This window comes from Odontesthes bonariensis, chromosome 13, assembly GCF_027942865.1.
Source record: "Odontesthes bonariensis isolate fOdoBon6 chromosome 13, fOdoBon6.hap1, whole genome shotgun sequence".
Classification (NCBI taxonomy): Eukaryota; Metazoa; Chordata; class Actinopteri; order Atheriniformes; family Atherinopsidae; genus Odontesthes; species Odontesthes bonariensis.
Window position 1 is genome coordinate 25284590 of NC_134518.1, and position 21760 is coordinate 25306349.

Here is a 21760-nt window from a genome sequence, read left to right on the forward strand (position 1 = left end):
ATAATGAGCAGATTAATAAAATATTAGAACACTCATTCATCACAGCTGCCAAACGTGCCGTTATTGGACAACCCACTGTTCCACCAGCCAGAGGCTAAATGCTTTTTATCATTTGACACACAATGAGAAAAAATTGTGGTTTAAACTTGTTTGTAATACATTTGATTAAGTCCTTCCAACCACTGACAGTGGATCTGGTTAGATGGGGAGAAGAAGAGGGAAAGGAGGCGTTTCAGGTCATGCCCAGTCAGCTTCTCTCTGCTTCCCTCTGGGGAGGAACTCCAGACAGTGAAGGAGAGCCATTCTGCAGTCTATCTACACTTCTCCATTTCCTCTCAGTGAAGCTTCTGATTCTCGAAGGAGCCGGGGAATCAATACTGACATTGGGGGGCAGAGCAGTTTCCTGCCTGTTGTAAACCAAAAAATGATTTTTTTTTTTCTTACCTTCTTTCTTTTTAAAAAAAAAACATACAAATGTAAAGGTCTATCTTTGATTAGGAACAAATTGTGCATGTTAATCACTCCATTACAACTAAATGTGTAAAACTAGTGTAATAATTGATATATTAGATGAAAAGAAGCAAATATCAGGTTAAATGCAGCTTTGCGTGTGAGCACCAAGCATATGGGAACACCCACTCACTTTCTGAGATACTCTAAAGTATTATTTTCTTCCTTCATTACATTAAGAACAAACAAATATGATAGTGCAGACTGTTCCACTATATATTCTTTAAAAATCCCATATGGAACGACACCAAACCCCAGGGTGTTGACAGTGGACTTGATTTCTACCACCGATCAAACCTCGACAGTGAGGACGTTTCCTCTCAGAAAGGACATTCAAGAAAGTGCAGGGACATGACTAATTCAATTGGGGAGCAGAGATGCTTGGGTTTAAGTGAAACACTCTGTTATCAAAACAGGAGAGGTGTCATGAGAAAAGAGGGTTGTGCGGAGAGGCTTGTGTGGCCGGTCAGGAGATGAAATCAGGGATAGGCGATAAGATGGTGTGAGGGGCTAGAGCCCCTATTAGAGTCCCCCAGGGGACAGGCAGCGGTGGCAGAGTGCAGTAAAAATAGCCATGGGCATGATTTCGCTCTTGGGACACATGGAGGAGTGAAGAGGGAGATCTGATCAACATTTCACAGCAAGGCAGCCAGATCCATTCCCTACGTTCCCTAGGGTGCCACCTATCACACCAAGTGACTTAAACTGCTTACCCCTGCCAGGCAGAACACAAACAGCACACACCTTTCTGAGCGCTGCTGACAACAAAAAGCACAAAGAATGCCCTGCGATGCCTCAGTGGGCATGTTGTGGCAGAGCAAATTAAATAGAAACCTGTGCATGGTGTGAAAAAGACCAGCATAAAAAGGATATAGACATCTTTTCCACAAACTTATCCTGTTGGTCATCTGTTTTGGGGAAGTTTTCAATGTCGTTCTCCAGCCTCTGAATGTGACGCTCCATGGTGGTCAAACTGCTCTTCAGGATCTCAGCGGACACTGCGGAAAAAGTGACAAAAAAAGGGAACACAATACACGGATTAGTATAATCGCTTACTGGGACGGCAAATTAGAAATTCTCCATGATAAAGTTATCACAGCTCCCTGCAAAGTTTACATTAAAATAAAAACAAGCTGTGACTCAGTCAGTCTGTGTGTCATGATATAACCGACTTCTGCATACTCTATTTGTGTGTGGCCTAGAAAGCAAGCATGCGTGAGTACAGTGTGTGTGTGTGTGTGTGTGTGTGTGTGTGTGTGTGTGCGCGCTGTGGCTCATTAATCAGTCTGTAATCACTGTTTGCAGAGTTGCCGTGGAATCCACAGTATTCAGATCAGCCCTTTCAAGTAGAAACTTCAAACAGCAAACAGCGTCTTATGGGATCAGACGGGACAGGAGCAGGGATGCAGTGCCATGTTTAGGTTGCTGTTAAAGATTTTGTTTTATTGATGGGCGCGCGCACACACACACACACACACACACGCTCACACACACACTGCATGCATGCGTGAGGAGTCCCTTTAACGTTTTTCTGACACATATACATAAAAATGAGAAGTCTAAAAACAGACTAAAACATCACAGAGACCATCTATTAAAGAAAACTAAAGAAAGCCAGCAAAGAAAACTTAATGTCTTTAAGTTATTAATATTTCATTTCAGCGTGTTTGTCAGTTCTTTAGTGGATTGAAAGCCTTTAAATTGTCTTCTGTTTTGATGGTAATAATAAAAGAAAAGTACTCCAGCCCCTGCTGACGTCTCATAAACGCCTCTGTTGATCAATAAGTTCAAAGCCAACATTAAGCTGCTTGCAGACAATGAGTGGAGCTACATTGAAATAAACACAATTTGGGCTGATAGTTACTCCACGTAGGTAAAAGAAAAGATTGATGCCTGCACACTAATTTCAATCAAATCTTGGACCAGACAAAGTTAGTTGAAAAGGTTGGTGAGAAGTCACGAGGGTAGCAAAATACGCTTGTGGATTTAATTCCCGTGGAGCAATGACCAAATACCAAAGCAACAATGAGGGCAGTCCTGGACAAAATACCAACACCATATTAACATCTGCTGAAAAGCAAAGAGCGTGAGGTAATAGACATGCTGTCATCAAATGCTGCCTTGGTGATAAAAAGGGTCACCTTCGTGTAGCTTTACATCACATAAACAGCCTGAGTTTGGTCTCAGTGTCATTTTCAGAAAATAAGATACAACGGTAATTTGTAATCACATGCACTTAAACACTTCCAACACAAGCACCGAGCCCTCTGCAACACACACCCGTGCACACAAAGTGCCCGCTGTGATCAGTCTAGAAGAAAAACAGTGTGAGTGCCAGGTGAGGTCTCTGTCATTATTGGACTTTACAGCTAGCAGGCTGCGTAGACAGACTGCAAGATTCACAATCCCTCCTCCCCAGTTCCTGAAGAGCAGGCCTCTGGGGATGGCAATGAAAAAAGCAACCTATCACATAGCCTGTTTCTCCACTGATAGAGCCTCTGAGATCCGGCATTGCTCTTTACACTATGATCTTGGCTTCACTAATGGTGAAAAAAATGATAGTGAACAGTGAAAGAGGTGGAGAAGAGAAGAGACAATTACATTCACATAGAGCCATAGGGAGGTCTTTGTCTGGCACTGTGGCTTCTGATAGCAGTTTTATAGTAGCTTGAGGGCTGACTGATAGTACTGGGTAATGGTTTGGCTCAAACACTGATTATAGTAACTACAGTAGCCAAGAAATAGTGGCTCAAACAAACTGCAATGGTGTTTCAGGGGAGCTGTTAACAGGATCAGAGTGAAGCCATGGGACTTCAATACAGACTATTGTTTACATGGGAACTGCTCACCATTGAGACACACTGACACAGATACAGCAGCTCAACTGTGTGCGATCAACAAATGAGGTTAGCTTTTTTGTATATACTGTGTGGTATATTTTGTTCTTTTAACGCCTTTACATACTGCATGTATTACTGCTTTGTTCTAATAATCAAGTGTCTGCAGAATCAAGCACCAACTCTTCTGGGATATCATTAGTAAAATTAGCTCAAAAATAACACTGCAATTTTCAGGGGACAAAATATGGAAACAGACATGTCTCCTGAATGCAGTCCAAGTGGATTGGAGGGGAAAGAGAGGGTGGGGCAAGGATGTGAGGAAGACCTGAGCCTATCAATGTGGGTACATACATAAATATACGTGTGTGTGTAAAAATAAAATAACAAAAGAACAACAAAAATAACAACAAAAAAATAAAATAAAATAACAAGAATAACAACAAAATAACACAAGAAAGGTTTGGCATACTCTCGTCAGCTTTGCCCTTTTTCCTTCAAGTGAATTGCCAAAGAAAACATAAATAAATTAATACTGTGTAGCTCCCAACACCAAATCAACCACTATGATGGGAAGCAGTCAACTTTCTATGCAGTCATTTCTGGAACGGGGCAGTTTTCATTTTGATTTATAGACAAATAATTCCATATCACTCAAGCTGTGCTCTTGCTTTGTTGCCTAAGGTTACAAAGGAAATGTGGATTTGTTTTAAATGTTGCTGCCAATGCAGCATAAAAAAAATAAACAATCTTTTACACTTTGTGAAAAACAGAGACAAGTGCTACAGAAGACGTAAAGGGAAGGTAATTGGAAGGTGTGTTTATCACCTTTGCCAGGTACATGAATGCTTCGGGTTAACAGACATGTCATCACGCAATAAATCTTACAGATACGACGAATCTGGTTTCTCAGTCATCTGTCATCTGTTTTATCTGATATATTTGAGGAATAAATGTAAAGTTAGCATAGAAAATGTGCTGAACAGTTAAGCGCCTTTATAAAATGTCCTCCAAGCTTAATGCCGCTCTTACAGAACACTGACGGGTGGAGTCCCCGATGGGTAGCTGCTTTATAGAAAAGACTGCAGCCACTCTGGACAGTTGTAGTGATTACAGCTGATGTACTACAGTGTGTTTCAGAGTTGTCCCAAATGTACACACTTAGTCTTTTTTTTTTTTTGCTAAGAGCTGTGTCAAGTTAATTGCGTAGGATGAGCTAATGCGGAGGCTGGAACAAAACTGTATTGTAGATCCGATCCGTTAGAATCCACCTCAAACTCCTCAGAAGCTACTTCCTTGTGCAACACTAGACGTAACGAGCAAACAACCTTGAGGGACGGATTTCTTTACATTTCTGAATAGCCATTAAATAATAAGAAATCAAATAGTTTGTTAGTTAGATGCTAATGGTGTCAACAGTCATCTAAGAGTTCTGCGTGGAACCTTTAAAAAAAAATATGTAAACGAGAATGACATTCAGTGTAAATCTGTTTTGAATCTGGGTGGGGGGCAAAAAGCACATCCCTAGCTTAAGATAACATGACCAGATGCACAAAATATCTGCACAATGCCAATTCAGAGTAGCGTTATCAAGACACCGATAAATCTTATACCTTGTCAAGAATATATGGCTCTGCTTGAAAGCTAATCTAGACCCGCCCCCCCCCCCCCGCATCCTCTCCAGAATGACAGGGTTACATATTGTCCTCAATAGAAAAAAAAAAATCCCACTTTGTCCTGTTTTCTTCGCTGTTGGTGGCACCTGAAACTGAATGAGATATGAAGTGGGAGGCAGAGTACTGTAAAAACAAAAAGAGACAAGAGGCTAAACACAATGCTGTGTGTTCCCGTTTCAGCGGGAATCAAAGCATCTCAAGTTTCAGCTGTGAAGAAGATGTTGTTGCTGTGACTCAGCAGTCACATTATTCTGTATGATTATTTTAGATGAGGTGACGTTAAAAACAAATGGCAAGATAAAGTGGCAAATGAGGAAATTTAACGGACATCATAAACAAAGGAGCTGAAAGAAACTTTGCAGTAAAGCTTTCAGTTACGAGGCAACGGTCTCGGTCTATAGGGAGAATTGATAAGTAACCGGTTTATTTATCATTTTTTGAATAATTAAAAGTATCTGTCATGTAGAAATATATGTTACATGAATGCATTTGTGTATTTGTTGTAAAATGACACACATATAGAAAGAAGTGCAGCTATTGCATCGTTCCATGAAAAAGAAAACAGACAGAAAAACAACTGTAATTTATCATGAATGTTGGAGTAATTGCAAGCACATATAAAAGGGTAAATCCTTTCTGGTTTTGCTCCATTTCCTTTTTTCATTTGCATTTAGCTTAAAGCTTTTATGCATCAGAACTATTACTATTACAGAAGGATTTTTGTGTCGGATTATAAGTGATGAGCCCGTCCTCTCAGAGGAGTGAAACTATAGGGATAAAATATGTTAGTTTCGTTTTAAATAAACAAATGTAATCAAGGGGCATAAATAATATTTCACTATGATGCAACTTAAAGTAAAACATAATTATTTATAATTTGACGTCAAACTGATTTAGTCTTTTTCATTTGTAATGTCATTACATTGGACAGTATAGATGTCTATGATGCCTCATAGAAGTGTTTCTCTAATAGTCTGTGTGGCATAATTATTACAGCTTAAGTGTACTCCTTTATCACATATCTACAATTTATCTTATTCACAATCAGTATTTGTATTTAGATGAATAACAACAATAATAATATAATTTAAAAAAAGCTGGCAACATCCATGATGAAAAGAGGGAATCTCATGGCCCAAGGACAATAAAACATGACGTGGCCACATATTTTTAGAAATTTGAATTGGAACAGAAGTGTGGGTAAAGTGTAGTAGGAGTGTACACATGTGCAACCGAAAAAAGAAAAACACTCAACTCTACCTCACTCTCTAGAAAGTGGCCTTGTTTACAATGGGGGTCATGTCTGTGAGACTTTATTGCTTTTGGCAGCCATCAGAGCTACAGCCCAGTGCTGCCAGATCTCTGGAGGAATTACAAATGGAGTCAATTACAATATATTTTGATGCATGGGAAAGTTTAGACATTGACCTGGGGTGATGACAATTCCCCGGGACGTGCAGAGGAAATCAGTCAGGGTGATGTGGTGGTGCTAAATGTGAGTCTCTGCCCTCTGCGATAAAAAGAGTAAGGAACTCACAGGGGCACAATGCTTTACCTCCCTCAACCGACAACCGGCCCCCTGAATGCTTGTCATGCACTCACTTGTAGGGTGGTCATTTCTCAGCGCTAAAGAATATTTTTCCTCCGAAACCGTTGTGAGACGTTTCTGGTGTGACATGAACAACAAAAAATGATAAGTTACAACTGCGTTGTGCAGTGCTGGACTTTTAGTCATGATGTATGAAGCATGGTGGATGCTGTGAGGAAGTCTTAATTCTCGTGTGGCAGGGTGGTTGTTGAAATATGTGACTAAACTAAAGATATTTTAGAGCAAAATCAGTCCGTAATCACTGTTTTGCAGAGTTGCCGTGGAATCCACAAATGATTTTTAATCCAGGTCTCTAGTTTCTTCAGCAAAAGCCAGCCAAATGAGCAGATCCAGTACTTTGTGTATTTGTGAGAAAAACATCTACTAACTGAGTTGTCTAATGACTTTTGACCCTAAATGACTGATAAAAGCACATTTATTTCATCATTGATTATCATGCTCCATCTTAATACGGACAGATGTGAACACATCAACATTGACTAAAATGGTGAATACAAACAAATCACAACAGGTTTCAAAATAAAAATGAACGTGGAGAGGAACAGGGAGATCCTGGCGGTGGGGAAAGGTGTTAGTGAAGCAGACCAGGAAGATCCTCAGTGATGGGGTGGGTGGGTGGGTGGGGGGGCAGTCATAATAGCCTGAGGTAGTTGACACATGCCTCTAACCGCATTCACAGCTTCAAAGTTGCACCTAATCACATAGCTGAGGCTATTTCACCTGACACCTCAAAGGTGCAGACTTTACTTGGCATTTCTAGATCCAAGAAACCCAAAACCTTGCTTGACTTATCGACTGGTCTTAAATCTGCAAAATGCCTGGTAAGAAATAGAATTGCTTTTACACCGACACACTATGATTCAGAGTCTCATTTTTTGTGCGAACGTCAGTAATATTTCTCAGGTAATCAGCCGTGATGAAAACCCAACTCAATCTTAAAACATTTAGCAATAAATATGACAAAACTTCAATTAATATGCAGCAGAAGCAAGCAGCAGTTATTAACAGGGTGTAAAGCCCAAGGGTGTGCACAAGACAAACACCCACAATGAGCTATCTAAGGTGTCTCACACACACAGCACTTATTGTACAATGTGTTCAACTCGATGTGACACACTCTGAAGTACGATTGTTCCCCAAGGCTTTAATCCAAAAGGCTTTGCAATTCTTGATTCTTGTAATTATGCCTTATGCAATCCACATGATGCAAGAAGGTAAAATACGGTGATCTGACTAAAATGTAGCACAAGGATCTGCTTTGCTGGGCCAATTCTACCATTAACTAAATTACAGTTCGACACGAAACAATGTCCCATTCTACCTTGGCCTCAATTTCATATCGTCTGAATTTGATCGTTTTAAAATTAGAGATGGACTATGATTTTTGAAATATTAATTAGGCCTTATGTTATTAGAAACTGAATAATAGACTACCATCTTATTATGGGACATAACATGGGATATGATCTTGTTTTAACCAGGATGTAACGTGTTACTAAATCCCCTTGCGGTAATGCATCAAGCTGTTTGTAAACTGCAATAAAAGGAGGAAAAAAAGGATCCTAAACTATTACCAATTTCTAGTAAAATGCAGATGATGATATGAGCTTATCTGCAAAAATACTAGTATTACTAGTCCAACAAATGGTCAAATAACCACTGGTTATGAATGGAAGTTATCCACTGCTGTTGCATAACGTACTTCCTTAGAAGTAGAGCACAAATAAAAACTCATTCTGGCAATCGATGACCATTAAAGTTAAAAAAAAAAAGGGAATTTAAAAAAACGAGGGATTCCACAACAAGTACAGCAAAGGATCTTTAGCAACACCAATAAGACAGTGACCTTGTTTCATTTTAGCAATACAGTACAGTCCCACAGTGTAGTCCTACCAGGAGCGGACACTCAACCTTGTTTTCCGGATATTGTTTAGCTCCTTACTAAGGAAATATCTATATTTGCTTCATAGCTGTGACACTTTTAATAAAAGCACCCCTGCTGCTCAGATTTGAACCCTCAGTGACTCTTTTATAACCATGATCACTTTTTTTCTTTCTTTTAAAAAAATAAATAAATAAATAAAAAACAGTATCAAGGTCAGCTGCTTGGGACTGAGTGTTTGATGAACTTCACAAACCCACATTGTTTTAGAGTTTTGCTCTGTTACGCAGCGATTTCGAAAGCCTCTTGCTCAGTTTTTCCCGTCTCCCCTGCATCCTGTTTCTTAGTCACTGTTAGTTCTCCTCTTTACTCAGACTCTCCTTTCCCCTTCTGTCAACTGGCTCTCTCCAATGTTCCCATTTGTAGTACAAGAGCTCCCTCTGTGAGAGATACCGTTGTTGCCATCTGCATATACATACCAACATACTGAAGTCATCTGTTAAGAGTTATTTCTATCATTTAAGACAAATCATTTTAACCCTTTTGATACATAAGAAAAAAAATAACTGACTGACCTTGATATTATTTCAGTAATGCAAAGCTATGTTAAAAAGTTACATGATGTTCAAATGTACTATGCTTGCACTACATAATCAGGTTAATCACGTTATCATTTCCCAATGCTTTCCAAGAAAAACAATGATCATCTCAGGTTAAGGTCCAACACAAATTCAAATGTAAATGTCACCCACGGACACTGAGGTTTTGCTTTCCTTTCACCATTTCGTTATTATTTGAACAAATATCAAATAATGTAAAATGTACCTTGTGAAATGATCTTTTCGACTGAGCACATTTCAGAAATGGGGTACTTTAACACTTAACATGTGCACATGTGTATCAGTGCGTGATTCATAAGGAGAGTGGGTGACCACTCGAGCTCTGCCTTTGCTTCCCTCTTTTCCGTTTGTTGATGAAGCAGAGTGGAATTTTTTCTTCTCCAAATCACCACATGTAAGTGTAATAAAAACCCCAGTGACGACTGCATATCGATGCCTCTGTCTGGAAAAGCCTTGTGTTGATATTGCTCAGCATTTGTCATTCATACATCTGGGTGAAAAAGTCTCTCTTCCATCCGCTAAGCAATACTAAGCATACAAATTCTTGCTTGAGAAGGTTCTGCTTGCACACCTGTCGTTTCAATGTTTCGAATCAACTTTGACTAAAGACACCTCTCTTTTATAAAATGTCAACACAAAGGTAATCCAGGAATAGCCATGAAGAGAAAAAGAGAAGCAAACTAAGATCACAGTAGCGGGAGAGGAGACAGAAGCAGGTAGAGACGTATTCTGTAGACCAAATACCGGGCTGACAAATAAAGCCGAACGCACGGCTGTGGACAGAGTCGCCTCTGCAGTGAACAAGGCATGATATCAAAAAGAAAGTTGTTCAATATTATACTTTGAGGAAAAAATATTTGCAGAATACATGACACTTTTTACTCTTGACATACTCTAATTTATTCCTGCTTTTTTTCCCAATTAAATGTGTAATTATTTTACCTGGTTAAGCGCCAAACCACTACTGTCCCCTTTAAGATTTGTTTTTGTGCCAGTTACGCAAAGTTATAGATTATGAGAAATTTGTGACCCTTTCTTTCTTTTCCCAGAAAGGTACATTTGCTGCAATATTACCCAATGCTTTATAGGGTTTTTTTTTTTTACTGTCTCTCTTCATTTCTCCTTGGATCACTATAACCCAATAGCCAAAAATGGTACTTTTAGAAGAGTAAGAATAAAAATGTCCCACTTGGAGAATGTAAGTACAGCTGAAGTTGAAGTTTCTGGCTCAAAATATGAGGAGGGAGAAAAAAAAAGAAAAAAAGAAATGAAAAACTTTTGAGGAAAGACAACTTAAGGCTGCATGTTCAAATATGCAAATGAGGCAATCTCTTACCAGACACATGCTGACAGACAGGAAAATAAAATTCAAACTCATGCCCAATCTGCTGAAACTCCAGTCAGGTGGTTCAACAAGTTTGATTTACACAATCCGTCCATGACGACGGCAATCATTTACATTCTCTAAAGTACTGCTCATGCCGATTGCTGCCATCACCATACATGATTATTGATGAGTCTCAGATGAAAGTTAGGCATTTGATGCAACAAAAAAAGAGACCCCAGCCCCATTTGATTGGCTTTAAGCAGAGCATTCATACTGAAGTGGCATCTGTCAAATAGTAGGCCACGTCCCTTTAGCACGCTCATTTTACCCTTCAGTGAAGATGCCTGGTTATGGTGGTTCCCTCACAACAGGAACACAGCGAGGGAATATGAAGGTAAGTCGATGCATTATATAAGCTAACCAGCTAGAGGATGTGGAACTGGGAGCAAGGCGTTTGGCAATGGAAGCAGGAATACATTTTGAATTATTCAGTTAAAGGTTCCGAGTCTAAATTCAGAAAAACTTTGTAGGACAGTTTATCAACTCACTTTTGAAGTGCATACATATGCGTTTACAACAGCATTTTTAGTTTTTTCCCTTCCCCACTGTGGTTTATCTAAAGGTCCTTTTAAGGGTTTTTAAAGCGGGCCTTTCTCCAGTGTTTTCTATTGTGTTGGTTTTATGGTTTGTTTATCTGTTTGCTGTTCTCTTACTAACTGACGTGAAGTATGACTTGATGCTTTAAATGTAAGAGTACATGCACATATAGTATTATTGTTTGATTCATTTTGTGTATAGTTGTAATGTAGTGTTCTGATTGGATAATTGAATGTGGGCTCTTCTATACATACAATTTGGTTTCATCCATTTTTCCTATTTCTGTATCTTTCATCTACACTCCAAAAACATACTTTAGATTTTTATGCTTCCAGAAACTTACAAGTCAAAAAATGTGCAGTATATACCTCAATTACTTATACTTGTGCTGTGACCCACATGCTACTGACTAAATTAGGAATTCCTGTGTTCCTATATCACACTAATAAAGTAGATGTGGGGAGATTCATATCCTGTGTGTGATGAGAAAGGTCAGATCAATTCCTCCGCCAGCCACATATGTCTTCATTCAGCAGCTGCCACATAAAGAGGACATCCCATCCCTTTAGAAACATGTGTTTAAATAAGTGTACAATCATGAAGTATTTAAGCAGGATTGTGTCCAGTATTGATTTGGCTGGAGTGTTGACATATCTTTCCTCTTCCACATGAGAAGAGACTTAGTACACACAAGTGCCAAACCCATAAACACAGTCCCCTTCCACCTCAGGCAATCCTTAAACTCATCAGTGGGGTAATTAGACTTTTGAGTTGAGAGATGAATTAACTGGCTAATTTTCTTGCTTTAATTCCCCACATACAGAGTAGCTGATTATAGCATTGGGAGCCATCCAGTACTGTGATGTATGTGGTGTGACGAATCGACAAAGAAATTGTTTAGATTAAGTAAATGGATTGGCTGTAACTGTATGAGACAATCAGGCTCTTGCATTAATCAATGTATGAGAAAAAGAAAGCTGAGAGTCAACTCAGCACGGAAAGTTATAATGTAAGGAATGCACGCACACACAAACACACACATATGAATAGAATAAATTGAGTAATTCATCAATCAAGAGAGCTACACTCAGTCCCAGACATATCTACAGTATGTGCAGTGGACTGTAGGGGGATATGGAGGTTACCCTCATGAGATCTCCTAAATGCCTGGGTGTCTTTGTGGAGAGGGTCATTATTACCTCCAATCACACTGGATGTTCCGTGTGCTGCCATGCACACAATATGTTTTTCAGGGAAGTTTATTTCAGTAAGGAAATGCTAATTTACAATTTGCAAAAATTTACAACAGCAGGGTTCCGTAATGAACACTTTCTGGTGCTAAACAGGTGCACCTGTCATCCAACAAAAACAACTGTCAGATTGCTTTTAAAATAACAAAACACACTAACTGTTATCATTCTTTTTGTTTCTTTCCCCAGAACTGATAAATATGAGAACAATGTAGATCATTTACCAGAAAAGTTGAAGCTTTAAGTTGTCAAATGATTTTTATTGCAAGTCTCGAGTTTTCCTGAAAAACTCAGGATTTAGACGGCTGTTTCAAACAAAGCCAAAAGTCTATGGGTTAAAAGTTGACTGAAACACATTACTTACTAACTTACTGATCAACTCTCATGATACAGGCCCGAGGCTACAAACACACACAAGTTGCATTAACATGAAAGTATTTGACACCGAGTGTTTCTCAGTGGACCATGCCCCAGTGTTTTCATTCACGATGCAATAATGGCCATACTTTAATCTGTGTCTGCTTTCTTTCGGTCAGTTGTTAATAATAAGGATCCAAGAGAGAATGAATAACCAAAAGCAGATAACATAGACTCCCTAAAATACGAGGACCAAGAACTGCAAAAGACATACAGTGAGGAGGTGTTTGTGCAATTGCCATGCAGCCCAAGGCAGCTTCATTGTGCACTGCCATTTAGCCATGACTTAGGGGGGTTTCTAGCTCCCAGCCAGTCAACCTATTGCAATAACAACCAGCTTTAGGCTTTGCCGAAAGCTGCTGTTGCCCTGGATGCAGATTCTTCTACATGAATGTGGGCCACAAGGAAAATAAATTTCAACCCTCAAAGCAGCTATATGTATGATTCCAGACTTATTCTGCAGGCATATTCAAGATGAATTTTCTTTCTTCTCTGTGCCGCATTTATACCGAGTGTGTCTGTGTTATCTGGCTTGAGAAGCAGATCAGAGCAGATCAGAGCTGAAATTAATTTTTACTTTTTGTGGGACTCCCACAGTGCTCATCCTTAAAGTGCATATGTGCAAGACCTTTTTATTTTACTCTACTGTAGCACTCATGGGCCATTCAGCTAAGCTGGTGTCTTTCTACCTTTCCTCGCTTCATACGGGGCAAGTGGTAAGGTAACAAATCAGCAGACAAACACATTAACAGATTTCATATCGTGAAATTTCAAACAAGATTTGGCAAAGACAGTATAAAAAGAAGAAGGGACAGAACCATCACATTGTAGGATAATTGAAAGAGGTAGCTGTCATTCATCTTTTTAATTGCTTAAACAGAGCCCCCTGATGCAAAAGAAACTGTACCAACAACCTAAGGAAGATGTATTTCAAACATGACAAAAACGCCTGTGTTATAAGGTTTTATGTAAGGAAGAAGATGAGCGACACAGGACTTAAGTTGAAGGCTCCAACTAAGTTGAAGTATTTTTGAAAGCTTCAGGCTTTGCACATAGGAAAATATGGAGAAAAAGGGGATATTTCTCTGTTATGACTACTTATGGACTCTTTCAGTTGTGGTCCTAAATACGTGCCCTTTTCTCGGTCATCGTTGACTGCAGGTGTTTACCTAAAGGTATGATAAGAATAAGTCATAAAACCTAACAGTCCACCACTGGCCTGGATATGCCCAGGACAATATTGTCCATCCTGCTTTATATCCACAAAATCAAATACAGAATCTCTTTGAAGAGACTTTAAGTCCAAGTAATGAACCCTAAAGGTGTACATTTAACATTAAATGGACCATTACATTGTTGCTGCCTTTTATAAATCTGTGATGGTGAGTGAAATCTGCTTTGGAGGCCTCCAAAGAAATTGAATTAACTGATAAAGCGGGCCGGCTCTGTGCTGGGGACATGTCTGGAGTCTCTGGAGCTGATTATGCAAATATTGTTGCAAAAGCTGCTCTTCATACTGAACAATGCTGCACACCTTGTACATAATAAAGTGATTGTGTGAACAAATTGTGTTCAGTAAAAGGTTTTCTCAGGTCCGCTTTTACAAAGAACGTGACAGGTGTTACCAATCATGACTAATCGATAATAATCGCTACTGATTCCCTATGCTAAGGACTATTCAAGATGCAGTCCAAATGAAATGAAGCTCTATTTGACATTTCTTCCAGAACAGTTGGATCGTTATATCATGGTATCCTTTTCGCTGTGATAACAAGGGGTGGAAGTACAGTGGTGTCCATTGTCCAGAAAAACGTTTGTGAGAGCTGTACGATGCTCGATGCTAGAGAGGTATTTGCATGGTTTTCGCAATTGATTAGGTCAGCCTGGAAACTCAAACACCAAGGCGAAAAAGAGGGGAAACTTGGGTTGTTTACTTAGGCTGTCAGATAATTTTCCTGAATTGATTGTGACACAGTTGTGAGAGGGGAGAGTGAATGGCTGTTACAGGACACTTAAGGGGGGGGGGAACTGAAGAGCAGAACCTGGCTGAGAAATATATGCTTAAAGAGGAGATCAAATTACTCGTAAACAGCCATGAGGTGGATGGCAGGTTCTAGGATAACCAATAAATTCTGTAGAACGTGTTCAAGGTCACAGAGATAAAAAATAAAGACCTAATTTATGCAAAGTTTGGACTCTTCCTCTCTGCCTTCCCTCATCACTGCTGAGTTGATCCACAGAGTAAAAATAAATGATCTGCTGCAAGCCCGGACAGAGTGAAGACACCTAAATAAGGTTAGGAGGCAGATTTAAGAAGTACTTAACACAATCAGGTAACTTGATGCAGTTTGATACACTGTTTTTCACTCAGCAGAATCACATGGTCTCTTGTTTATCACTGGGCTTAAACTTATCGATTCATAATGGATCGATTTATTCTTCTTGATTTGTACGCAGACTGTGGCTCACAAACACCCTCAGCTGAAGCAGTGTGGATCAACAATGTGATTATACATTTTACATGTGTTAACAGCACTTTTTCCTTTGTTTAACTACATTTAATTAAGATTGTCTTCAAATGTTAGAGCGCATAATCTTCCGCGGCTGTATGGGTTACCATAAAGCTGTACGAATGTTCCACCTACAAATACAGTCATTATGACATAATTTGAAATACAGATTTCCAGAATTTACAGTGTATACACTAGGTTGTGTGTGGTTGCCAGAATGGTGATGGTAAGGGCTACATTATTATCCAATTCAGTAATAAACAGTATAAGAGGTCATTTCTGTAAATGGAAACAAAAGTCAAAGGAAAAACTCAATCACAGTTGCTTTGATGTTATGCTGATGGCATGTCTGCCTAGCTACAGGGCTATTTTCTTACTTTTTCTCAGGAAAAGGTGGGCAACATTTAGCTGGTCATTCCAGATAACAGATCTAACTGCAGTGTAAGGGAGGCTCATAACGTCAGGTCCTGATGGGACAGGACATTGTGGAAGAGACTGGAACAACAAGCTTGTAAAGACTGATGCACATTCATGTTAGAGACGTTTTATGCCCAAATTTGCTTAATTTCTTTTGTTGCATGAAGAAGACTTGGCTGAGGACAGTGATGCTTAAACTATACGTACGATATGTGATAAAAGGTTGTGTCTGAGGCTCCCACCTTCCTATCAGAAAAAACAAAGATTGAAAGCACCTTTATGTGCCTCTGTAGTCACCAGAAGTGCTTATTTGGGTATAAATCACAGTGTATTGCTGGGTGTGCAGAAGTGATGAGGTCCAGTGATCGAATAAATGGGTCTGCTTGCAAACATTTAACCATGCTAGTCAGTACGACTACAGGGAGACTATGGATGAGAAAAGACCAACAATGACATGCAAACTGTTTAAAGAGCCAGACATTGAAAACTTTATATGTTTAATATAAAATTGTACAGAGACAAAGCAGGATAGAAGGCAGCAAAGAAACTGTGGCAGAGGGCTCTCCAGGTGGGGAAAAAAAGGTGTTCAGGGGAAGCTGGAAACAATAATGGGCTGACATGAGGCATAATCCCCTCTGTCTGTGATTTTATTGGCAGCCGCTCCAAAGAATGGTGGCTCCCCTATTATGACTTAACACATCAAAATCGCAGCACAGCATACACAGAAAAGGCCACCTGATGATAAACACAGCGGACAGCGTCAGAGGCTTTATCTTGTGGCAGCCTGCAGCTCGACGTTCAATTTGGCCTGCAACAATCGATTCTGTCCCTCCTTACGGCTGCTTCAGTAGGTGGAATAAAAACAGACCTTTCGGTAAAGAGCAGGTCTCAGCTGGTATGTCATGTCATGGCGCAGAAGAGGGAAAACAGCGATAGCGAGAGACTGGAATTATGGTAGACTTTAAAATGTCTTTGCATCTTTAGATTGGTTCAACATTTTGATCATTGTCACCACGACAGATTATAAATAATATTAGGTTCAAAAGTGATACATATGTATATGTTGTACAAATCAATGAGAAAAGAAAAAACATAGAATAAAGAAAAAACATTAAAAACAAGGCTAGCACTTTTTATTTGAGTCATTTGTGTTAAAAAAAAAAAGGGAAAAAAACAAAGATCAGTGCTTAATTGTTCCCCTGCTGTATAATAATGTAGCAATATTGAGTCAAATTCATTAATGAGTAAATTGTGGATATAAAAATGCTGAATTATCATTATCCTAGCAGCAGCTGTAGCATAAAGAACACAGTTATAGTTGAAAATTAATTTGGAACACATTAGTTAATTAATTGTAAATGAAATGGTAAAATATTGCAAATGTGTTGGTTAGGCCTGTTTACATATGTTTTGGTTGTTAAGAATGGTTCACACAATATTTTATGGTCAAGCCATAAAGTTACTGATTAGGCAACATGATGCCATTTTTTTCCCAAGCATCCCTGACAGCTGTGATCTTCTCAGACCAACTCTAAAAAATAGACGATCGATCCACAGAACTCCCAAAAAGTTGGAAGAGTTTCGAGTGTTTAGGTTTCGAGTGTTTAGATTCTTATCTATTATACAATATCACCAGGGGGGATCCGACAGACCCCTGATTAATTCTGCAGTGTTACACCAACTTCAAGCACACATTCAAAGACTAAAACAACTATAAATAATAATTGTCTACAGTGACAGGTCATGCAACAGATGGTACCCCCCCCCCCACAGAGCCCCAGTTTAAAGATCATGAAGTCAGCCTTGGATTTACATGAAGAGACAGAATAACTGACAGCACAGATGAACATCAGCAAGTTCGCCGACATTTGGAAAAACAAACCTTGTGACATCAAGAATTTGTGTAAATTTCAAGACTAAATGTGCTGACACCAATCTTTGACAAAAGAAAATAAAGAATTTTCCGGCTTCAACCTAGAAAGTTTAATTTGTTTGTTTCTTTTTGTCTTTCTCAAAGCCTTGCTGCAGTCTGCCTTCGTTAGCATCGCACAGTGCAACGATAAGGTGACATAATTGGCAAAGAAATTACCATTCATGTTTTCCCTCCCATTGGCTGCACATGTAAAAGTGGTTAATTTAGTTTTGAAAAAAAAAAAAACAGTGATACCTTGGCTTGGTCTTCTGTTTGAAGAGTTCATAATAATTTCTTGAGCTGAAAGCAAAGAGCTTCAGGATAACATCAGATTCATTACATGGGAGGAAAACACTTTGTCATGGCGGCGCGCAATATCGAACGCTCCCTCCATGACAATTATTAATACCCTGTTCCATTTATTTGCAATATCAACCCTCCCTCAAATGAAGGTTGTCCCTCTGATCAGTATGCAGGCGACCTGGCTTCAAATCCTCAATTTCACATGCAAATGCGGTGCAACTGATTTAAATAATATTTGAATATGGATCACACAGTGTGACTCCATATCACAAAGCTGTAAAAAAGAGGGTGGAAAATGCAAATCACCAACATGTAAGAGAAAGGTCATAGTCAGGACCTGTTGGATTTATTTTGGAAATAGAGGGCTGGCTGCTAAATTAAACTCATTCCACAGAGCCTGAGGAAAAAATTAGAGAAGACCGGTGTAATTTACATCATAAAGGCAAACAAACACAATATGGCTCACACAACACAAAAGAGGCCATTTCTGATATGAAGGTGGATAATCAAAGGTACCTGTATTCATGCTACATTCCACAACACGGCAGAATGAGGAAAATAAGCTACCAAAAAGCCTCAGTCTAACAAATCCCCTCCTCCTCCTCCACTCTAAACACTTGAGAGACAACACAACACCACTGTATGTGTAATGATTTGTACATTAGTCCTCAACAATATAAGCTGAAATAACATTGAATGTCACCAATTTACAATTTCCTGGAGTGGCAAGTAAAAGGAAGAAGTGTGGCATTCTGGGAACAAACACCTGGAAGATGACAGATACAGATGAGCATGGTCTTGGCAGATCCTGCAAAAGCCTACGAGCAACAAATAAATGTTGCAATACAGGCAGTGAATGCCTATGTACTGCGATATCTTTGCTCCTCTCGGGGATATAAATCATGAGTGATGGTGGAATCTTCACACTTAGTGGCATGCATTAACTGAAAGGGGTACAGGGGGAGCCAATTCCTCTGGGCCTAGTAAAACTCCAGTGAGCAGCACCGCCCCGCCTGCTTCAGGCCATGCTTTTAAATTATATATCGATGACAGCACATGATAAAAATGACCCAATTTAGTATCCAAAATCAATTCCCACCCCCAATGACACACAGGGGTTGGCGAAAGCTTCCTAGATTCTTATGATAACAGCATTTAATCTACAGACACGTTTTCTAAAACACTGGTCAATAGAGGCAGAGAGTGTGGGAAGGAACAGAGGCATTTAACTGCAATGACCACCTAGGTTTCCCTGTTCACTAGTTTTGCTCTTAGCTGTTTGGTTTTGGAAGGAAATGCACTTATGATTTCTTGTGACCTGAAGTTCTTTTGCCTACCGATGTTGAACGCACTTATTGTAAGTCGCTTTGGTTAAAAACGTCTGCAAAATGACCGTAATGTAATGTAATGTAATATGTGACAAAACCTAAAATGAAGTGTCATTTGAGGCAGATTATGCCATTTGTTTATAGTGTACATGCAATGAAGGACTGCCTCTTTTGTTGGTCAGTTTTTATGCAGGAGGAACTTGCTCTTCAGTTAGAGCATGACACCGACACAGAGTTTAGTCTGGAATCACATAAACAGCTCTGAGTTTGTGAAATGCGACCGCAGTCTTAACAGCCATATCAGAATCCACTGGACCTTGAACTGACTGTCTCGCCTTGGGTGTAAATTAGCCCTTGACATTCTGAAATTTTGGTTAAAACCTTTTTCATATAATGACCCAATCCCTGCTGCCTTGATATCTGAACACACCTCCATATAGACACAGCTGTTATTATTTGCTCATAAGTTTGCTGGTTTCCACGTCGCATTGGCTCATGACAAACCATAAACAGCCATGTTTACTTATGTGAGACAGAGTGCTGCGTGTATCATCTTTGTTTTTGCTCTTTCTTCCATGCAGGTCAACTCAGCACTGTGAACAGCTCAAACTAGAATCACACTACTGACAACTTTAAGGAAATAATGTGAACGGCCAAAGAAGAAATATCATGTCTGAGCAAGAGATGTGTGGAGTGAGTGCAGCAAATACTTGGGGTACATTTCTTTCTTTTAATTGAGTCGTAAAAGAAAATAGGCATGTTAGTGACTTACTGGCAAAAATAAAATCAGCCAGATTTGGTTTGCTGTTTTTTCTTCCTGCTTTAAGAGTGAAGCTACTTTTATTGGTTAATTAGAATGTATTGTACCTCAACTGTTGTAATAAACTGATGCATTTTAAAAAGAAAAATGCTTTTGTCAGATAATATTCAAATATCAAAACGCTTTGGCCCAATAGTATAATCTACATAAACTGTATATGTATTTATACATTTTTTTTCCTGGGACAAAACCAAATAAGTTGTCCTGGGATGAAAGTTTGAAAAAATACAAATGAAAACTGGGTGAGAACAACAATGAACACAATGGGTTCGAGCAAAAATGACATTTCAACAATATTACAACACCGATTTTGAGAGAACGTTCTGAAAACAGATCTCAGGAGTGCAAACACAAATTATAAGCAGGTTGGATACGGTGAGGTAAATTATACCCCTCCATGTGTCAATATCACAAATCTCAGCACTCAGTAATTGTAATGTTTCAATGGTGCCTTATCTAGAGAGTACAGGGATCACTTCAGAGAAAACTCAATTTCCTGCTCATTTGCTCAACAATCATCATCACCATTATCTTACGCATCAAAATAGCCCACCAGATACGCTATCATAAGTCTCCCCGCGACAACAGCTTCAAAGATTTTTATGTTGGGTATATTGTCCTGTCAATGATTTCTCAGTTCTGTTGCTCAACCATTGTTAGGAGAGATCAAAAGCATTGTTTCTCCCTCCCGCAGAGGTATATGATTTTAAGAGTTTGATGATAATTACCTGTGTGGATATGAAGCATTGTGATAATCTGCGAAATGAAGCGGTAACTTCAGAACTACACCACCGAGGAGTACAGAACCGTTGTACCAATCTGTCAGACTTGACTGTGCCAAGACATTCCGACATGTTTGGTCGCAAAACGCAACAAGTAAATGATCGGCTGCAGGGTCACCGTGGGAACAGGTGTTGTCTTGCCGCTACAAGGTGAAGCTGTACTCTGGGAATAGTCTGAATGATAGCAGGTTGTCTGAGGTAGCCTTATGCTTGTCACAGTGTGTTGCACAAGTTCCAAGCGCCTTTGTTTTTGTCATTGTTTCTGAAGACTTGATTAAATCGGGACTTCTTTTCAACTGGGACGTCATTTTTTTTAAATCAATATCTACTTGTCAAACCAAAGTCTTTATTGTAAAAATAATTAATTTATTCCCCATCTACCCATCCACTTATAGAAAAACAGGTGTGTAAAATGATCTACGATAGTCAGTGATCAACAGATCATTTCAGAGTATTTGTTCAATTATTTTCATTTTTAAGGGCAGACAGGTGCTAGTTAGAAGTTAGAGAAGGGAAAAAATAAAGAGCCACATTTGAGATGGCAGTTCCTTGTACACCTCAGCTCATGAACCTCCCCCAGCAAAGGGAAATGGTCCACTGTGACAGGCTGAATTTCTAGGCTGGCAAAAAGCATTATTCTCACTCCTGGTCCCATTGTCAGCCCTCATTGAAATCTGCTGTCACAGACTGGAGCCTGATGCTAAATAGAGCTGCTGGCCTCCCTGCATGTGTCTATCTCTGTCTATATTCATACCGGTCAGCCAAAGCAGTGATGTAAGAAATCAGAAGCGGAGCGAAAGTGGGATGGATAGAAAGAATAAAAAAGGAAAAAAGAAAAAGGAAGGGAATAGTTGTTATGGTCTCACAATGAACCACTCATCCACCATGAAGTGAGTATAGAGAAAAAAGGTAAACAGGAAGGAAAACTCTCTAGAGCTCATCACTCATTCTGCACTGGTGGAG

The 21760-nt window shown here is 39.3% G+C and overlaps 1 protein-coding gene across 8 annotated transcripts in view; it reads right to left on the bottom strand.

Annotated features, from left to right (window-relative positions):
- diaph2 (diaphanous-related formin 2) overlaps nucleotides 1-21760 on the bottom strand; it is a 366461-nt gene that overhangs the window by 107714 nt on the left and 236987 nt on the right. For all 8 annotated transcript variants that reach the window (XM_075481764.1, XM_075481768.1, XM_075481771.1 and 5 more), the window contains one exon: nucleotides 1384-1508. In XM_075481764.1, the coding sequence (XP_075337879.1) occupies nucleotides 1384-1508 (125 nt within the window). The remainder of the gene's footprint in view (nucleotides 1-1383; nucleotides 1509-21760) is intronic.